Raw genomic sequence first — 24,936 nt, forward strand, 5'->3', positions numbered from 1 at the left:
AGATAAAGTTTCTTGCACTCCACACCTCATAACATATGCCTACGTTTAGCCCTGGGTAATAGTATGTAAACATAGAAGACAAATTTCAAGAAGAAAGTGTGCAGCAATTGCTAGGAGGGTTATGATTACATCACAGTAATCCACAAGGAAGTTGTAAGATTAGTTGTGTAATTAAAAGAGTAATAAAGGAATAGTTTAAGTATACATGAAATTTGCAAGCACCACAAGAGCTAAATAAACTTAGGTAGTCATTGTAGTTTTCTGTTTATGAGGTGCCATAAACTCGACCCCTTCACTGCCACTGGTACATCAATAAGAGCCTCAGAGAGGTCTCATGCTCTCAGGAGCCTTTTCTTACATGGATTTCCCTTTGAGAAATCTGAGTGAAAAGCAGGTAATTAACTCCTTAGAAGTGCTATGAAAGAAGTGAGTTTTCAAAAAAGGAAAATTATCCACACTTTAAATTTTTTTTTCAATTTTTTATTTTCTCCTTTATGGCATTTTCTTTAATAAACACCAGGAAACTGTTGATCTAAGAAACATAATTATATAAATTTATTTTTTGTCTCAAGTTTTAACCTGACTTAGACATATTTATTCCTAAATCTATTGGAAAATGTAGTATTGGAAGCTTTATAAAACAAAGATTTCTCCTATTCCCTCAAGATGGCAAATATGTATACACTCTCCATCTCATTTTTGTGTGCCTCATAGTTCCAGAATTTCATAATGTTTTTAAAGGATCCAACTTAGATGGTTAACTATGCAAAAGTAACATTGCTTTGACTAGAAGTCAGGGACAATTAATTGCTACATTATTGAAAATCTGTTGTGGTGGTGGTAGTGGTTTGAGGTTTTGGGGTTTTTTTTAACTAATTTTGGGGCTACATTTCTTTTATATAGTTAGTTCTTTATTCCTAAGTGAAAGAACTTAAATTCTATCCTGAAGTGTGAATTTTAGCATTCCTGTTTTATGAGACAAGGATTTCCTTTAATAGGTATCAATATTACTTGCAAAATCAAATAGCCTTTACTCCACCCACTAACAACATCACTAATTCTTAGAACTCGTTCTGTGCTTAAAAAGGTGGTGAGCTGGCCCAGTATTGCTCTGCCCCACTCATCTATTAGGAGCATATGCAGCATCATATCCAATTTCTTCTTTCCAAGAGTTTAATTTTGCCCATATCTAGGCACATCTCTACATTGTTGTCCCTCTAGACCTACATCACTAATTTAAATAATCAAGATTAACCAGAAGCCTAAAAAAGAAATTACACTTTTTCTTGGTAGAATTTTGCCAGTAGTAAGTATAATAATATAATTAACAGCTACCTGATGCTCTTCACATGTCAATCCTCATTTCTTTATGCACCACTATGTGAAAGTAAGCTCTTTCTTAGGTGATATACTGGACTAGTTAGAACTATCCTAAAAAATACCTTTGATTTTGCTTACAGTATCCCAAATATTTACATAAAGAGTTCTTTACTGTGCTTAAAGGTTCACAAGGTGTGTTTTGTACCAGGAACACTGAAAGTCTCAGCTATTCATTTTTCCAGGTCTTTCTGACAAAGACTTTAATAACACAACCTGAAGAAAAGAAACAATTAAAGGCCTTAGCAAGTAGTACTGACATCCATTTCATTCAGTTTGCTTTTCTAGCTTGCTAATTGACTGCAGGGATGAGCTAACACAATAATGGCTGAAGGGATTGCATTCAGAGATTTTAAGGCACAGGGTGAACTCAGGATCCCATATAACATTAATATATATATTTCATATATATATACTACGTACTTAATTGCCTTCTATTTTGGGAGTCATTCGGAATGTTCCCTCTTGCTCAGTAATTCACTGTCACAGTGCTTAAATGCAGAGCTACAGTTGTTCAGGACTGTCTTGTACTTTCCAGACTCTGAAGGAAGAATCAGAGTTTTAGCTAAGCTAATATTGCTTTACCAAACCAGTTTCTCTTTAGATTCCTGTGCCACTGCACTTCCATCAAAGAATCTAGGACTGTGTCCTCCCAAGCTGTGCAAGTAACATTTGGAATACAAAAAAAAGATTACACGCCTTGTCTTGACAGGAGTAATAATACGCTCTAGGCTACACTCAATAGGCAGGCTAGGTTAAGCATGAACCAAAGCCAGCTGCTGTTTTAGAGAGAATCTCAAAGCTTCACTAACTTTGTTGACACCCATTCATATATCTATGAATTCCCCCTGGTGCACAATCTGTGTTTCCCTCTGACCACATGTTGTAAACTAGACATGCAAGCACATTGATTCTTCTCCTTTGCAACGGGACCAGACAAGGAGATGAGCTGCAGTAATGGACCACATACATGCTGACAAGTACATGAAGTCACTAAGTCACAGTAATCCAGTAATTTCTGATTACTTCTTTATGTCCTTCAACATCTGCTCTCAAAAGCAGTTGAAATGAAGTTTAAATATTTGGAATCATTCTATCACAGTCCAAATGAGAAATTATTGTATAAAAATCTTTCTTTACCCATCCCACCAATCCCATTTGTACGCGCTGTGCCCAAAACCGCACAGTGCGCCACAAGCCATTTCACGGCTGTGGCCATGGCACCACTAAAATAGTACTGATTCATACCATTGACACTGAAGCTGGGCTAGCACACACTCTACTGGGTAAGACCCTTTCAAAAATAGTGACTTTCAGACAATCAGCAAGTGAAGTTTTCCTCCGAGCCTGTAATTGCCTGGCCACACAGCACAGAAAATAAGCCACTGTGGACTAAGTCTAGACATAGATTTGGATATGTGAAAGATTATGAACTGTATCAAAAAGCGACTTACATGTAAGTCAGTGAAATTGTAATTTCAGTAAATATGTGCATTGTTACTGTAGAATTATCTTAATATTTCCTTTATGTGAAACTGTGTGCATATGTTCACAAGTCTTTTTCTACTGCATGATAGTACCTCAGATTGTCAGGTTTGGTACTCATCAGTGGAAGTATAGGCACATTTAAAATGCTTCAAATTTGCTAAGAATAGTAGTGATAATGTTGACTTCTGCCATTCCTGTTTCCTAAAAAAATCAAAACGAGCCAACCCTCCAAAGTTTAACTTGCATTCCTAGAGCAAACAGACTACTATTGGTCTGTTGCCATACAGAGATGCAGTAGTATATACAGAACAAATGCTGATGATGCTTGCATGATGTGGAATCTATCAAAAATGCCTCAGCTTATGAAATTGGCATGAACTGCATAAAGTAAAAAAAAAAAAAACCAACAACAAAAAAAAAAACCAAGCAGCTATAATTGCTTCCACGGAGCATTTTGCATTAGTCCAATTAGCCGAACATAGCATCAAATATTAGGGTGGAATGAAAAAGTATGTGGGTACAGAGTCGACAACAGAAAGCACAGAAAGCACACGTTTAATGGGCAGGTGATGAAAACCACCAACCCTCGACACAGGCAGGAAGCTGAAAAGAAACGGTCTGGTCACATGGTGCCACGAGGAAAGAGAAACCGTTTTCTCCCAGACACTCAAAACTATTTTGAAGCTCTGAGAAGCTTATTACACTGCAGATTAACTGAACAGTGTGAACCCCCAAAAAACCTCACCCAAGCACAAATGTTTAACTCTTAAAACTGTTTAAAACGGCATTTACAGCCCCCACTCACCACAACCTCCCGGGCCACTGCTCCAGGTTCCCAGGGCGGCAGGTGGCTGCTTGAGACAAGCGTGAACTCTCCTTCCTGCGCTACCTGCCTCCGCTACCCAACACACTGAGGACTTCACCTGTCTCCCGGGCCCGGGAGAGCCGAGCCCCTGCAGCCCCCAACACTAAGAATGTGCCACACGCCCCCCAAACACCGCCAGCACAGGAAGAAACAACAGGATTCCCAAAGCTGGAGCCTAAGGGATGGGGGAGCGCAACCAGCGGAGCTTACAAGGAGGGAGGTAGCGAGGGGATGGCGAGGCGGCCGCGGGGCTGAGGGGAGTGAGGGGCATGAGGGGAGTGAGGGGCTGAGGGCAGCGAGGGGCATGAGGGGAGCGAGGGGCATGAGGGGAGCGAGGGGCATGAGGGGAGTGAGGGGCATGAGGGGAGCGAGGGGCTGAGGGCAATGAGGGGCTGAGGGCAGCGAGGGGCTGAGGGCAGTGAGGGGCATGAGGGCAGCGAGGGGCATGAGGGCAGCGAGGGGCTGAGGGGTGTGAGGGGCATGAGGGGAGTGAGGGGCTGAGGGGAGCGAGGGGCATGAGGGGAGTGAGGGCATGAGGGCAGCGAGGGGCTGAGGGGTGTGAGGGGCATGAGGGGAGTGAGGGCAATGAGGGGAGTGAGGGGCATGAGGGCAGCGAGGGGCATGAGGGGAGTGAGGGGCATGAGGGGAGTGAGGGGCATGAGGGGAGTGAGGGGCATGAGGGCAGCGAGGGGCATGAGGGCAGCGAGGGGCTGAGGGCAGTGAGGGGCTGAGGGTAGCGAGGGGCTGAGGGCAATGAGGGGCTGAGGGCAATGAGGGGCTGAGGGGCCTCGCGCCCGCCCTCCCGCGCGCGGCGCCTCGCGCCGCCCGGCCCGCGCGGGGAGGCGGTGCCGGGGCCGCGCGCCGCTCTCCACCTCCGAGGGAGCCCGCTCTTCCTCCCGCACGGTCACGTGCGCCGAGAGCCGCAAAGCAGCGACGCCTTTGCGACAGGGTGACAGCCAAATGGTGCGACATCGGCGGCGGCCGCAGGCGCAGCAGCCGCGGCGGCCGCAGCGCTGCCAGGGCCGAGCGCCGCGCCCGGGCGGGGAGCGCACCGCGGGCACCGCGCGGCGGGGATCGCACCGCGCCGCTCCGCTCCGCTCCGAGCGCTCCGCTCCGCACCGCGGGGAGCGCGCCGCTCCCTACCGCGCCGCGGGGAGCGCGCCGCACTGCGCCCCACCGCCCACCGCGACCCCCATGAGAGTAGAGGGGTCAGCGGCGGCCCCCCCGCGCACCCCCGCCCGCCTGCCCGAGCACGGAGCGCTCCCCCCGCCCCCGATGCGCCCTTAGTCCCGGCCCCGGACCCGCCTCCCTCGCTCCCCTCCCCGCCGGCGGCGGCGGCAGCGGCAGCAGCAGCGCCCAGGTGCGGACTTCAAACCCCGGCGAAATGGCGTCCAACGCGGCCGAGAGGGAGATCCTCTTCACCGAGCTGCAGGTAAGCGGCGAGGGGAGCCGCCCCAGCCCCGCTTCCCTCCCTTCCTGGCGGGGAGGACGGAGGAGCCGCCGCGCCCCGCCGCCCCCTGCCCGCCGCTCGACGAGGGACGCCCACCGCCGCCCGGGCCGGGCCGGGGGCCGGCGGAAGCCCGTGCCCACCCCGGGCCTCTTCCCGCTGCTCTCCTCCAGGAGCGGAGGCGCCGCCGCCCGGTCACGGCCCCACCCCGCCGCCGGCCGCGACCCGCTTTTGTCTGCGCTCGGCTCCCTCCTTCCCCGCCGAGCGGCCGCGTCCCTCCGGCGGGGCCTGCCCGGGCCGCGCCCCCGGCCCCGGCCTCGCCGCCCCGGGATCCCCCTCCGCCCGCGCCCGGAGCCGCTACGGGCGCCGCAGCTCTCGCCCGCCCCCTCGCCCGGGGCACGGCGCTCGTCCGGGCCGGGCCCAGAGGGTTCCCGGTGGCCACCCCGCGCCCGCGCCAGGGTCAGGCAAAGAGCCTCTCTCTGCTCTGGACACGGCACCGCGCAGGAGCCGGAGCAGCTTCCTTCTTGTAGGCCTGCAACGCTGAGCTTGGGAAGAGGAGAAAATGGTGCGCTCAACGTTATTTGTCACACGGCAAGGTTGTTGTCACTACGAAAAAACAATCCCAAAAGACCCCGCAACACTGTTGAAGGTTGAAAGCTCTAGGCTTAGAGGTTTCCATCCCTGTAATTTGACCGGTTTTGGTTGCCTGTGCAACTGTTACTATTCTTCTTGTCAGCTGCAAGGGTAGATGCAATTCCGGAGCTTCACTTATGTGGTCTTATCTTTAAATGTCAGCACAACCTGCTACCTCTTCAGCTTCCTTGTTCCGAAGGAAGCTTGCTTTTCTTTTCTTTTCTTTTTTTTTTTTTTTTAATATACATCACTAAATCCATGCAAGTTGTTATGTTTATCCAGGCAAAGAATGTGTCTCTGAATTTATTAGTTGGACAATGAACCAAAGTAAGAAGTCCATAAATGGAAAGTATTGAATTTAATGGTCAAATAAAAATTAGAAAGGCATGTTTTAAAAAAAAAAAAATTATGTAATGCTTTTAAGTTCTCCTGTAGTTCTGAGTGTTGGAGGTGTACTCACTTGAATAGCAAAGGAAGAGAAGGCACAACAGATGTAGGAGTCTGCTTAATATTGTAGCACATGAGATGGCTGAAGGCTAAGAATGGATTTAAAATGCTGAACTTTAATCAGTGACTCATAAGTGCCTAGGAAGAATCAGTATGTTAATACAAACTTGATACGATGATATATAAGCTTGTAAACCTTTTTGAAGTGGAAAGCTGTGTGAATAACTAACTATAGTAGTGTCTCAACTAAGCTAAATGGAAGCAACATTTCTGTAGAAGTACCCAAAGCAGAGTTCCAATTACTTTAAACAGAAATGAGTGAAGATTTTTCTTTGGGGGGATTGGAAAGGTTGATTTTGTTTTTCTTGAAAGATGAGACTCACAGTGATACTAATTTTAAAAAAAAAATCAAACAAAAAAACCCACCAACCAACGAAAAAACCTAGGATGGATTAGATTCTTGGGTTGCACTATCTCTTCCATTATATATGGTAACTTCTATATTAATAAATGCGGTTTCTTGCACAAGAATGGTTAAGTTAGCATGGGAATGGCAGTGGAGTTTAAGCTTTGTGAATTGCTAACTTTTAAGTATTTTTAAGAGGAACTTTCCTATCAGAAAGAACCGCTGTAAAGAGAGTGTTGTTTGCCATGCCATATATTAGCAGTGAAATACAAAGGCATCAATATAGTTCTGTTTGGGAATACCTCACAACAAATTGCTCTTCATATACCTGGACATAAAAGTTGCTTTAGTGGTATGGTCTGAAAGTAAAGGGAACTACAGTGAAGTGTGAGATACGCCATTTCACTCATGTTTCTTCAGGAGGGAACTTCCTCAATTGTAGGAACTCTAACTTTAAAAGTGCTTATATGGGAAATGGACTTTTGCTTGCATATTGCAGTCCTGCACAGAAAGATGAGGAAGTTGTAGAATTCATGACTACGGTAAAAGTTTAAAGGGTCAAGTCCATGAGTTGATCTAGATCATGGGTGATGTGTGGTCTAAATGTTTTGTTAATAGATGTGAAAACTTAATGAAAACAGGCTAAACCCAGTATAAATGCCAAGCTTGTTCCTGACACGTACTTTGAAGTATCAGTCAGTGGTCAGTGTTACACATTGTTTTGCGCTGTGGTCAGGGCTGCGCTCTCCTGGTTATGACAGCCCTGTGTACTCCAGCACTGTAAGGAAACTATTAGCTTAGGGTGAAGTTGATAGAAGTGGATCAGTAGTTAGGAATCAATTGAATGCTCATGACAGAAAGATTAGCAGACTGTCACAGCTACTGACTAACAGGATGTGAAGTGGATTCTGAGAAAATATGAAAAATGAAAGAGCAAAATAACTAGTTGCTAGTAAGTAAGTGGTAAAACATAGATGCAGCACATGTCCTTGTTTCAAAGGCTTAATTAAACTGGCCTTAAATAGAGCCTAGATCTCACTTCTCACAATGACAGTTTTGTATTTTAAATAAGTGATGCCATATCAGATAGAGCAATTTCTTATAAATCTCTGCTAGCAAATATCCACTTGATATTTCTGTCTTGCTTTTTCTACAAAATATCTTATCCATTCTTCTATATTTTATTTTACTTTAAACATTTTACAGACTGATAGTGGGATGTGGAAAGTATATCTTGCCACTTAGCAAGTTTTAAACTTAAGTCTGTTCAAGGTGAAAAATGCAATGCTTACGTCTCCATAGTTAGCAAATGCAAAGTACAAGGTAAACTTGGCAGTAAGCAAATCCTCTTTTTAGTTTGTTCTGGTAGCTTCACCAGCAAAATTGCCTGATTACTAAAGATTGAAAGATTACGTAAAGCCAGATTACCCTTTTTTGCCTCCTTTTATCTCCAGTACAGGTTCTTTAGTAGGAGGAGGAATGAGCTTGGGTAAGAACCAGTATTGCTGATGTTGTCTTCCCTTCCAAAATTCTGCTGTCCTTCTCTGGGCTTGCATCCCTTAGAACTTTGTACACCAGGTAAACTAGCCTCTCCAGTGCTTGCTCTCAGGTTAATTGCACAGTCTTTAACTCTTTGCTTCCTGGTGGAAGTGCCAACTCTGTCTCTTCAAAGAACTTAAACTCTAACATACAGTTCTGTAGTTTGTTAAATAAGGCATCTACAAAATAAAATATTTTTAAGTTTTGTATGGAAAAAAGTTTTATTTGGTTTTTTTTCAAGTCATATTAAAAAGCAATTCTTTGTGAAGTGTGTATGCATTCTTGGTAGTGATGATACATGTCAGCATAGTAAATTGGTATGGCTGAGTTAACAGAAATTATTGCTTAGAGTATTTAAATTAAACCATTGTGTATGCACAGTGATTACACTTGTGTACTTCTAGGTGTTCACTACCAATTCTTTTCAAGACTATAAATCTTCTAAACTTGAGGCTTTTATTGTTAATGTTACAGGATTTATTTTACAAAAAATTTCACTTTCCTCAAAGTTCTGTTTTGCAAAGCAATACTTGTTTAATATCAGAGGAAAAGAATATATTACTTGGGTTTATTTGCTTAAATGAAAGTGTTTGGTCAAGATAGAGAACTCGGGCTATACCCTGAAATGAATAAGCATGTAAGAAACCCTCCATTACAAATGGAAATATTAAAGGCTCTTCCTGGAATTAATTTTTCAAACTCAACCATCATACATATTTTTGATATTACAGAACATTGTGAAAAATATCTTTATACTGGTCAGCATAAAGGGACGTTTTGAATTGATATTTTGGTTTAATATCCTGGTCACCTAATTTCCTAAGGTGCCGTACTTAGGGATCATAAAGCATAAATTTCCTGACAGAATCATGTTCAAATGCCACAGTAATTTATTTTTTTAATAGTGATGAAGAGTACCACAACTGAAACTTATGTAAATTATGATTATATGGTGGCACACCCAGTATAGTTTTTGGTTTGCTTTATTTTTCCATTTCACATCTTGGGCAAGGATATCTGTCAAATTAATGTGACTGAACAATGCTTAGTATTTGTTGGTCTGCATGATACAAATTGAACAGTTGAGTCTGAGGTTATACAACTATGTTTTGTATATAAATGTGTATAAAATTGGGCATTTGTTAACCAACTAGCTGGGACTTTGAAAAAAACCTGTATTGCATTCCTGGCTTCTCTGCTTGCAGCTAGGTGACACTAGGCAGATGGCTTTGCTTACTCATGTCTCAGTTTCCTCATCTTTAGAATAGAGGTAATGATGCCTGCTTTTTTGGAGTTAGAAAGTACTGGGTATTTATTATTAGCTGTGGTCAAGTGCCTAAGGACACTGTAAAAAGGTACAAGTAACCTAATTAATCTGTTTTGAAGAAACATTGTAATTGGGCCGAACACTCAGCAGTAAGACTGCCTACAAATAATATTCAGCTAGGACAGATTAGCTTTAAATAATTTTGAATTATTCTTGTTTCTTCAGGAGGAGAGAATGTCACGTTCAAGTGAAAATATCCTGAATGAGTCAATTGCAGTTTAGAAATAAAAATGTATGTACAGCTGCTTGGGAGTGCTTAGGTCCCTGCAAATGCTTTCACAATTGGTGGATTTAGAGAAGCACTTCAGGGTTTTTTTTTCCATTTGTGGATGTATATTACTCTTTAAACAGTCTTCTGTTCATATCTTGTATTAGCAAAATATGCATTCTCAGTGGAACATAAACAGTCCTTAAAGTACCTTTTGGTAGGTGGATGGGTGGAGTTTTTTGTTTTGTTTGGGGGATTTTTTTTCCTCTGTGAATTCTGTTAGTCTTCCTGTTAACACAGGAACTTGTATATCATGTTGACTACATTTGATTGAATTTTCTCTATCAGAGCAGCTGTCTTTATAGGACCCAGATCTGTTACTTTAACTCAAGATAGATCATTAGTGATGGCTAGTAGAAAAGTATTTAGTTATGCTGTATGTAATAGCTCTTCTGGAACAGCTTTATATATTGTGAAGGTCATTCATTACAATGTAACCTAAAATCTACAGTGGAATAACTAGATAAATATGTCCTTGACATTGGGAAACTGGTTTGAGGATTTCACATTGGGATTAAGGATTTCTTCATCAGTGCCTCAGTGCTGAATTAGACTAAGACCTCTACATAGATTCAGAGTAACGAAGTCTTGTATATGTTATGTGCAGTAGTGGAGGGCTCAGTCTGCTTGCTTTGCTAAGGTTTTTTTGTTTTGTTTTGGATTTTTTTGTGTGTGTGTTTTGTTTTGCTAGAAATTGCTTGTACAACTGGTACAAATTGATTGATGGTAGGCTTTTTGTTTGTGTTGGTTTTTTTTCACTGCATGGGTCCAGTAAGTGAATGGGTTCAGGAACAGACCGAGCTGAAGCATCTCTCATGAGACTGCCCTGTAGCATGGGCAAAACATTTGTATGGTACTTTGAAGCTTTAATTATTAATGCTTGGTCTGCAGTTCCTGGCACAAGCAAAAGTGCATCTTTGCTAGTGTTTGGTGTGGGTGGAGGAGGTTCTTTTTACAAAATTAGATTTATGTTGTAGAATTGAATCCATGGCTTCTGTTATCTTGAGATATGATTGAGAATTACTACATCTACATTTAACAGCTACCAGTTACTTGCTGTTTGACACCTCACCACTGAATTGAACCACTTGCATGGCAATCTGGGAGTACATCCTTTGGAGCAAAGTACTGCTCTCTCGGTTTTTTCGTGGTTTTGTGGGATGCTTTTTCCAAACTTTGAGGAATTCTGTGACTGTATGTCAAACTAAGGAAGTTTTGTGGCATCCATCAGGTTTGCCATGCAAATTCTGGTAGCTGGTGAGGATGAGATGGCCGAGGTTTCTGTGGTGAGGAGACACTCACATGAACAGGATAGTAGTGTGCATTTGCAGGCTTATGTTCAGCTACATGGGCCAGCTTTGCTGGGAATTCTGCTGCTGTTCTACTCTGCTTAATAGAAGAGGCTGAAATTAGGTTATTCGAGGTAGTGCATTTAACTTCAGTAGGGTGAGCTGAGAGGATTCATGTGATCAGTTACTATGGCTCAGTAGTGGTGAGCTGATTGTTTTTCAGAGCAGGCCACGCCTTACTTTTTCTTGATGTTAGGTATAGATACAGCTTCCTATGCTTTGTATCAACATTATGCCCACTGTGGCTGTACTTCCTGTTTACTGCTGCTGCCGTGTACTGAGCACTTCTTGCACAGAGATGGCAAGACTGTGATCTCAGTAGTGGAATTTGCTGCTTCCATTGGGCAGGGAAAAATAGGACTATTAGCAGAAGTGTATTTTCCAAGGCCAAATCTATACTAAAAGCCTTGGTTATTTTACTGTAGATACATAGCTAGCTCTCAGATACATACCAAATAAGAAATGATGACTGGAAAGGGCTGGGCTTTGAAAGTTTAATATATGAAGCATTTCCCTGGGTTGTTTTTGTGCCGTGAAGAAAGGCTGATAAGTGGCAAGATCCAGGGACAGCATGCTCTGGCCCAACATACAAATCAGGGTTAGTAAAAACCTTAATGTGGACATGACTAAATTAGTTTGCTTTTTCTACCTCTAATTCCTATGGATTCCTTTAAGCCTTGTTTTCTTCACTGGAGATGAATTGGTTTTTAAATGATGGAGAGTTTCTAATGTCTCTAAATAAGTGCAGATCAGAGAGCTCGAATCAGAAGTCTCTAGTATCTGGTTCCTGTCTTGGTGTTATGTATGGGAGTCTGGTGTTGAAGCAAAATGCTTTTCCTCTTGAGGTTTTTCTGACATTTGTTACCTTGCAACATGGTAGTAGGATTTGTACATTTTAAGTTTCCATTAAATACAAGAATATGTTAGTCTGAAAATGAAAGTAGCAGAATCAGTTCCATTTCTATTGAGAAGAACCAGGGAGACAGCTTTCCATTAACTTTCCACATTTGTCGTTAGGATGCAATGAAATGCAATAGGCAGAAAATCTATAGTTAGGAAAAGGTATAATTAAGGCTGCAATACCAAGGTACTAATGGATTGTACTAAAGTTATAAGATAAATCTCAGGAATATTGTGGGGCTCTGCTTGTTACTGTGATGAAAGAATTCCAAGCCAGATCAGGTCAGAAATGAGAACTTTTCTGAGCCCTAAACACAGAGAATATTACTCAATACTCATCTTGTGGTTGCTTTTTTCCCCTAGCTATTAATACTCAAAGTACTTGAACATCACTACCACATAAGTTTTCTCTAATGCAATTTAAGAAATAAATACACATTTGTGAACTTCATAAATACATATGCAATAGCCTATGTACTCGTATTTGTTAGAATGTTGAAATAAATAGGTTATTTAAATTAATAAGAAGTAATAGTAATTTTAGTTGTTACCTACCTGAAATAGTACTTGCAAATAATAGCAGTACATAGGTGTTCTGAAATTACTCTTCTGTTCAGCTGTGTGTATATATTTTTTTTCATATATAAACTTCATGTAACTTTTGAGGAGAATTTGAGAGTTGATGTACAAAACATCAGAAAAAATGTCCTTTTTTTGTTTTTTATTTCAAAGTCCTAAACACAAACTGTCTAATTGACCAGGTAATAGTGTTATGATTTAGTATATCACTGGTACCATAGCTGGTGCCATAGTTAGTAAACTTAGGAACTTTAATGTATGTATTTTTGAAAACTGTTTAAAGTATATTCAGTTTGCTTTTCTTTGTTGCAGTAAGATGTAAGGCAGGTCTGTGACATAAATTTAGGATGGAAGAGGTCTAGTTGGTTCATTGATGATGTCATGTGCCAGAATTCGAAGCTTTGCCTATACAGACTTGATGCTGTTGCTCAAAGAAAGTGTCAGACTGTCAGCTAGTACCACTGCTGAAAGTGAGCATGTGCTATATTATGTTGCTTTACATTTGCACAGGCAGCTATATGGTGAACAGATTTTGTTGTTTTGTTTTTGTGGGTTTTTTCATCCCTAGATTAATTTTCAGCCAGATCAAGTTTATAATTGCAGTTCACCGTGTCGCCATATAAAAGTTTGTACTGCATGTATCAATGAATGGTCTGGAGCAGGAACAAACTGTTAGGGGAGGTGAGGACTGCTGGTTCTGGTTCTTTAGGATGCTTTTTATTGCCTTCAGTGGTGGTTCATGCAGTAAAATGCTTATCTGATTACAGATTCACAGCTAAGGACTCGAGTCCAATTCTGCTGCAGGTGAATATGCAGATAATGAGCAGTCCAAGCAGTGTCTGTGACAATTCTTTTCTAGCTTGACATTCTTCAAGCAGAAAGTCTCACAATATGCATGTGAGAGTAAAAACCTGTTTGTCTGAAAAAGCATTAAAAATAGAATTGGTTTGGACATCATGCATAGATGGAAGATGTAGTTATATTTAGTTTGATGTTGAAGGCTGAGAGCAGTGGTAAGGTTTTGTAGCAGTACCAAGGTCAGTGTAGGGATATAACCCCAAGTTTATTAGTTAACTTTCCAAAGTGGTAAGCCTTTGCTGTTAAACCTTTTATGTACTCAATGCAAGAAGTAGTTTTGAAAAATCTTGAGTCTTTTTGTTATTTCTGTAATTTAAATGGAAGAAAAAGTGAGTGTACAATTGAAATGGATGGGATTGAATTTTGGAGTGAAGACAAAGTACTTTGCAAGTAATACTAAAAATGTATTGCCCATAAAGATAATGAAGAGACCGAGGTATTATATACAGCTTGGTATGAATACATTTGTCAGTTAATGAGTAGCTTGATAAGTGTGAGACATTTGAATATTCAGTAGGGAAATAAACCCCATACTGATGCTGTTGATGAGTTGAATGTTTGCAATAGGAAAATATCTCTGAATGGTCACATGAGCATCAATTAAAGTACCACTTAGAGGACTTTGAACTACTGTGTACAAGACTGATTCCATGTTTCAGAGGTCTAGCCAAATTTGGAGGAGAAAAGGCCTAAAAATCTGGTGCAGAAGTAAGAAGTTTGAGGTAACAAAGTGATTAAATGTTTTCAAGTTTCTTGTGTTGAATTAATTCCAAAATTATAAATTCTTTCTCATTCTCCTTGTACTTACAAACCCTGAATGTATTCTTTTGTATTTGTGCTGCTGAGGTGAAAGATTATGTTTAAAATAAACAAGGAGATTGTTTTTTGCAATTCCAGGTGTTCCAAAGCTGTCTGGTAACAGCAGGCTTATTTCTGTAATGTAGGCTAGAAACTTCATGCCAGTCCTTAGAAAAATGTAAAAAAACTTGCTTGGTTCTGTTTTTCTATCTTTCTTACTTCTCTTCTGCAGGAAGAGGAACATAACCACTTCCTTTTATGATACATTTTAGGACTTGCCCTATTTGCATTACTGAGCTTACAAGATAGGAGATTGAAGTTTCTTTTTCATCATTGTAATACATGTTATCACTTGGATTTTTGAGTAACATAAGCCCAAAAGCATTCAAAGCTATTGCTGAAAATTTAGAAGGAATGCAAATTTACTGTGTGGCCTGTTGCTTTTTACAAGAACAATATCTAAAACCATCCACAGCTTTTCAACTTCATATGTTTATTTATATGGGAAGACACTGCAAAACAATTAAGTGGAATATGTTTTAAGAGGATGTTTCCTTTATAGATGGATCTGCATATGGCATGACAGGATTCTTTCTTTCCTAATACTTGAATTGTGGAAGCTAAAATTTTAAGATAAATTAGGGCAAAGTGTCAGCTTTTCTGACAAGTATTATTAACCCCTGAAGTTGTAAAGGTGTGTGCTGCCTGCAGCCCATCCAGAGCATGTCAGGAATTACCTGCACATAATCGGATGGGGAGATCCAATAGAGTAAACCAGATTCTAGCAAAAGGTTACAGAAGCCAAAGTCAAAGTTTCAGAGACTTGTATTAACAAATACAAAAACAAGCATACAGATCTACAGAACATTTTAAAATCAGCAAGGCCTTTTTGTAGACATATTCTAAACTTAGTGACAGCAGTAGAAAAGTAAAATACTGTAAATCATACATGCCTGACTACTTGTGTAGCATTCTTGAACTGCTGCCCATTTGGGACTCAGCAATCTCCTTTAATGGAAGCATGTTTTCTTCAATATTTGAGTTTGTTTGTTGCTTATTTATAAGCTCATATGAAGCCGTTGTTTCAGGCTGAAAATGCCTGGATGTCAAAAGTTATGATTTCCAAATGATAATATCCATAGCTAGGGGTCCTCAGAAAGATTATTTAAATTTTATTATTGAAACTTAACTCATTATTTAGGGAGATTTCTTCAAGTTGCTGTGATTTGCATCTTTGGTTTCTCATCTCCTGAAGAGATAGGAACATGGCATCATGAAAATTAAAGCACACAGTACTTCAATATAAGGACAACATAATCTCTTTCAGAGGGTTTTTTAATTGTACTCCTCTATTCATGCAAGTTAATGTGAGTCAAACTAAGTATTTTTCTGTTGGGTGAAAAATTTAGTTTTAACTATTCATTTTTTACAAGCTGATTTATATATGATTCCTCAGCATATAAGCAAGCCACTTCACAAAGGAACATCATAATCTTTTCCTTTTCATTTTGGATGTGCATTTTTCAAATAAAATATTAATCTATGGCAAAGTACATGGCATTTATCAGCAGTTATTTTTTTGTTTTGGGGGCCAACTCCTTTCTTGAATTCTGCCTTTACTTGTAATATGCTACATAATGCTGGAACAATTTACAATTGTAAATTTAATTGCTTTAGAAATTGGTCTTTATCTGTATTAGGATTCTGTACAAAAGAGCAAGTGAATATATTCTCAAGTTTTAATTAAACTAATTCTAACAGATTTTTTAAAAATCCTTAGAAAATTCTTAAGTGCAGGAGGCAAAGGATTGATGGCCTGCTGTAGAGGGGTATCCAGTATCATCATATATTTTTCAGGTTAGCCACCAGACTAATTAATTTGAAGCGTTTATTTTTGGTGGGAGTAGCTCAGTGGTACTGTCAGGGCAGCAGTTTCTGTGCAAATGGAAATTGATTTCTTTAACTCCAGTGACATTCTTGAACTAGATGATCTTGAGTATGAAAGAAAAGCAGGGGAGATACAAGTACTGCTAGTGGTCTCCCATTTTTGCAAGTTTTATTTCTTTCTACAGCAGACTATACTGTTTTATGAGCTTGAAAGTAGCATTTCCTTTCTTTAGCATTTGCCTTCCTTCCCATCTGTTACTTTAATTAATTCTATGTCAATTTAAGGTTTATACAGTACTTGAATTAAACAGATTTTTAAAACATAACTACAGGCATTCATATTCTGAATTGATTCACATACATTTTCTGAACTATTATTCGGAATTATTTTCTTCTTCATTTCTATCTAGCATGTCGTTTTTTCTGCAAATTATTCCACTAATTTTGATCTTGCACTTTGCCAACAATGTACATTGAAAATGTCAGAAATTTGTAATTACTGCTATTAATTTTTCCACTGTTATAAAATAATCTGTCTACTGTCCTGAAAAATATATGTTTCTTTACTGCAATGAATGTACTTAGTACAGAGTGAAGTACAACTACTGGGAATTCCTGCAAACCTGAGATACTAAGGCAGTTGGCATGTTAGTGGCATATACTGGGAATGAACAGAACTGCCTTTTCCTCACTCAGGGTTAGCTGGCTGTGGTTCTGGCATCTTCAGAAAATGGGGAGGACCTGTGCCTAGGCAGAAGCATTGGCTGTACCCTAGAACATTCATAATAATGCTGGTTCATGGTGTCCTGGCTGGGTAAAACAGTGCAAAGGGCATGAAAAAGAAACCAGTAATGCTTAGAGAGGTCAGAGATGTTTGGAGTTGAGAGGATGGTAGCCTGAGCTAAATATAGTATCTTAGCTTAATTTGGAAAACGATGTATTACAGATTGGGACTGTACTTTATTTTTGTAGTTAAATTTCTTTTTTTATCATAGAGACTGATTTTTATTTTTCTCCTGTGATTCTTGACATCTTTAATACAATACTTGAGAGAGCATCAAAGAAACACATCCCACCCACTCACAATTGGCCCCTTCCAAGTGGAGTTAGGAAATAGCCACAACCACCTAACACGTTTCAGAATATGCAAGTCTCTTCCATCAAGTAGGAGTCATCTTCCTGCTGGTATTTTTCAGTCAGAAGTTAATTTGTGTATTTTTGTCTCCTAAAGATGACATGCTTTAGATTAGACAGGTCATTATAGAGGAATACATTGTAGATACTCTGGGGAATGCAGCAGGTTAACCATAAATAGCTTCTGACTGCAGTACTTTCTTTCCTTTGCTTAAAAGCATTTCTTCATGAAGGTTTTCCTCAATGTCATATCTAGAATATTGTTCGGTAGTTCTTAGTTATTAATAAAGCAGAATATTCTACTTTTGCTTAACAGATGTTTCATGCTACAGTTTCTAGTAGTACCTGGAGATTTTTCTCAGGGTGCTAGCTGAAATGCTCCTGAACTGGAATGAAGTGAAAAACTTCTAGCCTTGAAGAAAAATGCCTTAAAAGTTATGAGCATACTAAAATCAGATTCACATAGGCAACAAGTATTTCTAGGATGTTTTTTGAAATTGTGTATATGAAAACTGCTGTTTATATGTGCCCTGTAAAATAGGGTGAGGCTTTTAGTATTAAAAAATTGATCAATTTAGGATAAACATGTTACATACCACATTCAAGGTTTCATTTACATGATTGTGGCTGGAAAACACATAGACTGCATGTGTAACCTTACCCGCTCTGAAAAGGGAAGAGTACTGAGATCACTAACAAGTATGTCTCATTGTGGGTTTTCTTGAATACTCAGCAGGATAAAAAACAACATCATTCCCCTAATTTAATTCCCTTGTAAGTGACACCTTTTTGCCATTGTTATATATGTGGGTTTATGGGATATCCTTTAAGATTTAGTTTTATGTCTATACATGGTGCATTGAAAAACTGTTTTATTTCTGTTTTGTTACAGGTCTCATTGGTGCATTGGTTATTTTGAAACCATTGCTTCACATTGTCTATTTAACTGATACTGAACTGTGCTGGTAGCAAGAGCTAGATAGAGGGGAGTCCTATGCAAGTATGTGTGCAAAACAGGAAACAGCTCACTTGGAAGATGGAGCTGAGGCTAAACATAAAGAGTAGAAATTGTTCAATATGCATTAAGAAGTCCTTTGCTAAAATCCTAGGCTTTTATTCTACACTTTTCACTGGAAACTTCATATGCAAGTCATATGTTCATTTTAGGTCATAAAAAAGTAGATTTACTTAGAGTACTGTATTGCAGTCACTGGGGAATCAGGGCTTCTAAAAACTAAGAAAATGTAGAAAGGTTTTAAAATCAAAGCTTTAGTCATATTTGTATTTAGAAATATATTAAGAATTTTTACAATTCACGTAGGAAGTAAAATCACCTGCCTCTTTTTCATTGCTGTTGCATATAAAGCAGTTAAGTGAGGGAATTTTCTTTTGGTTTCTGTTGTAGGTTAAGACAAGATACTATTTCTTCATTATTCTATAATGCCTAGGGAATTCTTAAATAAAAAATGGCCATTAAGAGCCAGTGAGGATCTTTCTACCGTATTTTAAGGGTCAGAGGAAGAAGGATTGCAAAAACACTGTTCAAATGTATCAGAATGTGCATCAGTGATGCTCTGTAGAAGTCTCAGACAAATGGGATGTGAGGTAATGCTTCTATAAATAACCCTCTGTTCATACATAAACTTTTACTGGAAGAGCATGGAATGAGATGCCCGCATCTCTACAAGTGGAATTTTGGGTGTGGCAGTCCCAATAGGGAAAAGTGATTTTTTCTACTGACCACCTGTAAAAGATGAGGAAAGGATTTAAGAAGACTTTCCCCTCCTTCTTTTACTGCTGGAGGTGCAAGCAGGAGCAGGATTTCCAGCTTGTTGGAGTGTAGGCTGTGAACTTGAGTAACTTCAGCTCAAACAACCCAAGCTACTGTGAAAGAGTTCTCAGTCCTAGAGTATGAAGACACAGATCTTTGGTATAAATACAAACATACATACATCCCTTTCCTGTAATAACAGATTCAGCTACCAAGCTGGGAAGCCCATAAGCTCTGGTGAAACTGCTGTTGCACACAGTCCTAGAAAGCAAAAAATCTAGTTCCTTCACCAGGATCTAGTATTTAGCCACTTGGCCTCTTGCCTTATAAAACAGATGTTAGTATTATCTCTGATATGTATTGCTGCATTTTTTAATGTACAAAATAGTTGGCTGCTAAAGATGATGGCTTAATTAGAGTGGAATGTAGACTCTCAACTCTTCCATTAGTTTTGAAATGGCTAAAAATAGCTCCTGTAAAACATAGTAAAGTAAAATGGACTAACATATCAGTTGTCTGTGCTGAAAGTTGGAATTGCCAGAAACAAGGAAATTTGAGGAGTTTTATTTTCAATTCCTACTTATCCACTTCAGAAATTGAGATTTCCATACAGGTACCCCTTTATTGTACTTTTCAGATTAAAGAAATTGAGTGTATTGGTCTTCAAGAATGTCCTGATACTTGCATGCATTATTGAGAAATTCCTGTTTATTGTGAGGATTTCTTTTGCATAATTTCAATGTTTAAGATTTTTAAACTGCACTGAAAGATCACAGAAGTTCCAGATGTAATGATTTGTTTCTGTAGTAAGACATTTTAGCATTCTTCTCTTCCAGTTTAGTTAAAGTATGTTACACTGAAGTCCCACAACTTAACAGATGTGGCAACAGCTGATCTTGTGATTTGTGGATGAGCAGAATGCTCAGTCTGTTGCATTACCCGAGATAGGTAATAATACCTTTTTAGTGGTAGCTATTATCTAATTCATTTTTCATTCATAATATACAAGAAAAATACCACTGGGTTTGGACCTGATTGTCATTAAGCATTAATAAATTAGGGTTTGGATTCCTCGAGGTTTTATTTTTGTATTTCTGCATAGTAACTAAAACTCCTCCACAAGCAGTTTACCCACACATTTTTATCTTAATGTTAACATTACAGCTATAGAAAATGTATGGTTGCAATGGTAGCTTCTCTTTAAAGTGAGCATATTTTTGGATGCATGCCCACCAAATTGCCACCTTTGTACACTATGTGTTGAGTTTGAGGAGGAGTTATCAAAGTCATAAGACATGATTGTGACTCATGTCTGTTCACTTGACCTTTTTACCTTTGAAAAATCTCTCTTCTACCCAATTAAACACCACATCCTGTAGTTTGGATAATGTAGTGACATTATTTTTTTTAACATCTTGAGCTACGTGTATAATATTACTCTGCTCTGAATGTTAGATAAAACCAAGTAAATGTTTTATATGAAAAAAATGCAATAAACATAATTATATTGGGGTGATCTAGAACAAAATTATACTGTCAGTAGCAGCAGAAATTTTCAGTTTAGGTGTTTGCTTTAACATGCACTTCAACAAATATCTTACTGGTTGTGGTGGAAGCAGTATGGGGAAGGGGGAGAGTGTTTCTCCCTGGTGGGCAGATTCATTTCTGTATTACTCATACTTAGAGGCAAATTAGCCTCTAAGTTTGCCTGACCTTACCTTTATCTGAAATAGTTCTGTTTCCTAAGTAACTTACGTTATACTTCAAGCACTTCAAAGCATTGTAATAGCTGCTTGCACCAAACTTGAGCTTAATGTAACAGAGAAAAGTCTTGTGATAAGAATTTCTCTCAAGCCCCCTTCCTTGTTTCAGGCTCCGGCAGTAATTCAAAATGAGTGTATGAATTTCTGAAAGAAATGGATACATCTATATAGGGTTTGGCAAGTGTATTAAAAGACACCATATTTTAAAAGTACATGCTTTATAAATTCAAGAAATAATTTTAGGCTATTAGGATGAAGCTGTTAATTTATTTATATAGTACAGAAAATTGCAGCTGTTCTCATGTAAAAAATCCCAGTAGCTCTTATGGGGTTTTTGAAAGTGTTTAAAGTAACAAGCAAAAAAACCAAAATTCACAAATGCCTAAGTCCCTCACAATACATAGTTTTGCTATCAGTTCTAAAATTTAAGGGGTTTTTATTTTAAAGAAGCCTCAAATGGTCAAACACACACAAAAATGCTTATTTGTCTACTATTTACTAGTCTTCATATTTTTATGGGATCTCAAATTTTTTTCACCAAGACATTTCTCAAAAGAAGACTAATTTTGCTGTTCAAATTTAGAAGACATAAAACAAGTTTGTGCATGAAATTCCTGTGTTGGCAGTAGGAGGTAGGACACAGATACCTGTCTGTTTTCACTGCCCAGTCCAGTACAGTAGGTCTACAACTCCAGGATCTGTGGCTGAGGGACTTTAGTCTTGAAATATTTTGTGCATCTCTGAACTTGCTTCTCTTTCATTTGTTGAACTGTAACTTAATCCACCTGTTTTTCTTATCTTTTAAAGGGGAGTGTGTATATTTACCACATTATTAATATATAGTAATGTTACAGGCATTAGATGAGAAATTACAATTTCAGTACTTTGCTTGCATCTTGGTAAGGCTGCATTTTAGGGAAATTACTTCAGTCTCCTTGGCACAGTTCTATGATACATCATTATTGGCACTATTTTCAGCATGCACTATGGTATTAACATTTCATAAAATCTTTTTCCCTGTATCTTGAAAGGGATTGTTTATATTTTGGCATTTAGTAGAGCTTCACCTACCATATGTGGTCTGCTTGAAACCATACTATTTACATAAAAAGCTGATTTCTTCTGAGTATGTTATTCTCTTAGTGATGAGAAGCTAAATGAAAACTAAATGAAGTCTCATAGAATGGAGAGAATGGAGAAGTGGCATTATAGGCATAATTTCATGTACTGATGAGGGTTATGACAGCAGTCCCTGTTGATGGGAACTAGGATGTTGCTATTTCTTTTGCACATCTGCAACAAGAGAGGGGAAGTTTTGTTTCCACTGTATTGGAATTTTTTGGCTTGGAATTGGAACTTCAAGTTAGAGATAAAAGTTTGGAAACTGCTGAAGTGTTTGTACCACGGCTGTTGCCAGAACATGTAGTCAGGCTTCTTGGATGCTGTAGCCATTTGCTGATCTCCCATTGGAGTGCTCATCACCTGTGTTGTGCCATAGCCTCCGTCAAGCTTTTGTGATTGTGACAAACGTCAGCATGAAGATTTTCGTTCAATGTCATATTTCTTTGGAAGCCTCTTAGCAGGTTCTTCTCCTAGTGTAAAACCATCTGGAGGCCCTACAATGAGAAGCAACAGAAGGCAACATTTCTTGAAATGTTTTCTTTCCCTTCTGTAGCAAAGAATCTCTTATGCCCCTTTCTCTCATTAGTGTTGGCACAGCACTGCATGGACACAACTCCTAATTCTGTAAGCAAGTCTTTACTTTTGGGGGTCCATGCTCCATGCATTAGAAAATTCTGGCTGAGTCAGGGATTTTTGGTGGCTGGAAGCTAGATGATAGCAAGGACTCCCAAGAGAATTTTATTACCTGTTTAGATGAGGTGTTTTGGCTGAGTCAGGCCGCACAGATTTTCATACTGAAACTGTAGCACCAACTGCTGCAGCCCAGCAGCTATTGTGCGAGTGCAAGCAAATGTTTCTCCTAAAGTATTCATCAGGACAACAGTTAAAACTGGGGGAGCATAGCAGAGATGACCAGCTGATTGAGGACCTCCCTGTTTCATCTCTTACAGATGCAGTTGGGCACTTGCTGTTTGTGCGCAGGAATTGAACCCCATTTAATCAGTGTCCTACTTGAATTCACCCATGTATAATGTAGTGGACTGTGGCTGTTTCTGCCTAAACAGCCCCTTGTTACAAAGCAGAAAGCTGTGACTTAGATTAAATTTAAATCCTGATTTGTGACATGTTAGCACAGCAAACTAATGCCAAAATCTATTAAGCCTCCAAGTTGGGGGTTTTTTTCAGTTCTTGACATTGGGTGAATGCTGAGATCTTGGCCACAATTACATTTGCTTCTGAGTAGGAGGAAATAGTCCATGTAGTTCCAGTAATGCAGACAAGCCATCACATCTGGTTTTATGAATGACTTCAGGGAGAAAGGGAAGTTTGCAATTGATTAACATTATTTGTAAAATAAAAGACTACTCTGGTTTTAGGAATTTATAGAGAACTTTGGGGACATTGGCAGTTAGCTCAGAAAAGCAGCTTCTTTTTCTTTTCCTTTTTTTACCTCCACCCTAAAAAATTACTCAGAAAAGTATTCTGCTAAGATACCTAGTAGTTCCAAAGCTGTACTTCTAGCTCTTCAAAATTAAATTACAAGTTAATAAACATTTAGTCTTTCTGGGTTATGATAACTTTTTAAATCATACATAAGATGAAAATCCTATTTTTGTATAGCATATTTTATTGTATTTGTCAAACAGGTTTTTTATTGTCTCATTGTCTATTGAAATGATTACTAAAATTCAAGAGCATATAAAAAGAAATGCTAACACTTTTAGGAAAAAATGTTAGCAGTTTTACTGTGAGTTTTGATAAGGTCTGGTTTGGAATTTTTTCTAAAGGCAGGTTTAGTGTCTACTAGTAGCACATCAGCATGAAATATAAATAAGATTGTGCTCGAGCACTTATCAGCTGTTAAGCATGATGTAGTTTAAGGTTCCACTTACCTTTCTATAACAACTTCTAACAGAAATGAGCAATCGAATTCTTACTCTAATCGATATTCTCTATAATGAATATATGGTATAGCACAGTGAAGTTGTACTTCGTACTCATGTGCTACGTGCTCATAGGAGCAAGTCTTCAGGAGTTACTAATGCCCAGAGTTTTAGTGTTATCTTCTAAGAGGGGGCAGTTTTAGAATTGCATTTAGAATTCAAAGCTGTTTGGTTTACACAAGTTAAGCAGATTCTCTAGTGTGTTCAGCTTCATGGTACTCTCTTCAGCAGTACCGTTGCCACTGCCATGCAGTTTGGATGTTTTATTCTTAAATGAGATTTTGGGTTGAATGCAGTATGTCAAAGCACTTGCTTCACCAGTTATTTGGTTCAGAATTGATCTGAAGCAAAAGGGCAAGCCCTGCATGGTTTTCATAAACAGTATTACTACTCTCTTTCACCACACCAGCCAGAATAGACTGAAGACATGCTCTGACCACTACTCATTATTTTCAGCACCTATGCTTAAAACATTTCCCAGACCTACAGGAGTTGAAGGCTGGCATCTTGAATTAATCTATGTAAATAGATAGTCTTTGAGCCAGCAATCAAAGTGAGGTTAAGCCTATTGCAGTGGGAAGGCTGCATAAATGGACTCCTTTTTTCCTTCTTTTTTTTTTTTTTTTGGTTTTTTTTTTGGTTTTTTTTTTTTTGTTATTAAGTAGTAGTATCAAATTTGTGGTCTTTGATAGCTAATTGTGGTAAACATATCTTCAGTCTCATTGCACATGGAAATGTTTCAGAAATTTGCAGTGGCTCAGAAACGTGTTTTGCCAAGAGGTGTGTAGTGCTGCCCTCTCACTGCTGTCCCTGCCTCCCACGCTGGCTGGGTGACGCTGCCCTTTGCTGCTGCTGGGGCCAAGAGGCAGGTCCCCAGCAGTTTGCTGTGGCACAAGGGGAAAGGATGCTGTGCTGAGCTGTCCAGTACTGGGACTACCCAGCAAAGATCAGCCCCTCTCTTAACCAGCAGTCAAAACACTACCAGAATTTTAAAAGGCTGAGAGTCAGTAACTGGCTGCCCATTCCTTTGCCTTG

At 39.5% G+C, this 24,936-nt stretch overlaps 1 protein-coding gene across 1 annotated transcript in view; it reads left to right on the plus strand.

Moving 5' to 3' along the window:
- Positions 1 to 4,968: 4,968 nt before the first annotated feature.
- The window catches only part of PKN2 (protein kinase N2), a 54,312-nt gene continuing 34,344 nt past the window's right edge, over positions 4,969 to 24,936 (plus strand). The window contains exon 1 of the mRNA XM_030279120.4: positions 4,969 to 5,162. Coding sequence (XP_030134980.3) covers positions 5,115 to 5,162 — 48 coding nt within the window. The 5' untranslated portion in view covers positions 4,969 to 5,114. The remainder of the gene's footprint in view (positions 5,163 to 24,936) is intronic.

The sequence above is a fragment of the Taeniopygia guttata genome, chromosome 8 (assembly GCF_048771995.1).
Source record: "Taeniopygia guttata chromosome 8, bTaeGut7.mat, whole genome shotgun sequence".
Lineage (NCBI taxonomy): Eukaryota > Metazoa > Chordata > Aves > Passeriformes > Estrildidae > Taeniopygia > Taeniopygia guttata.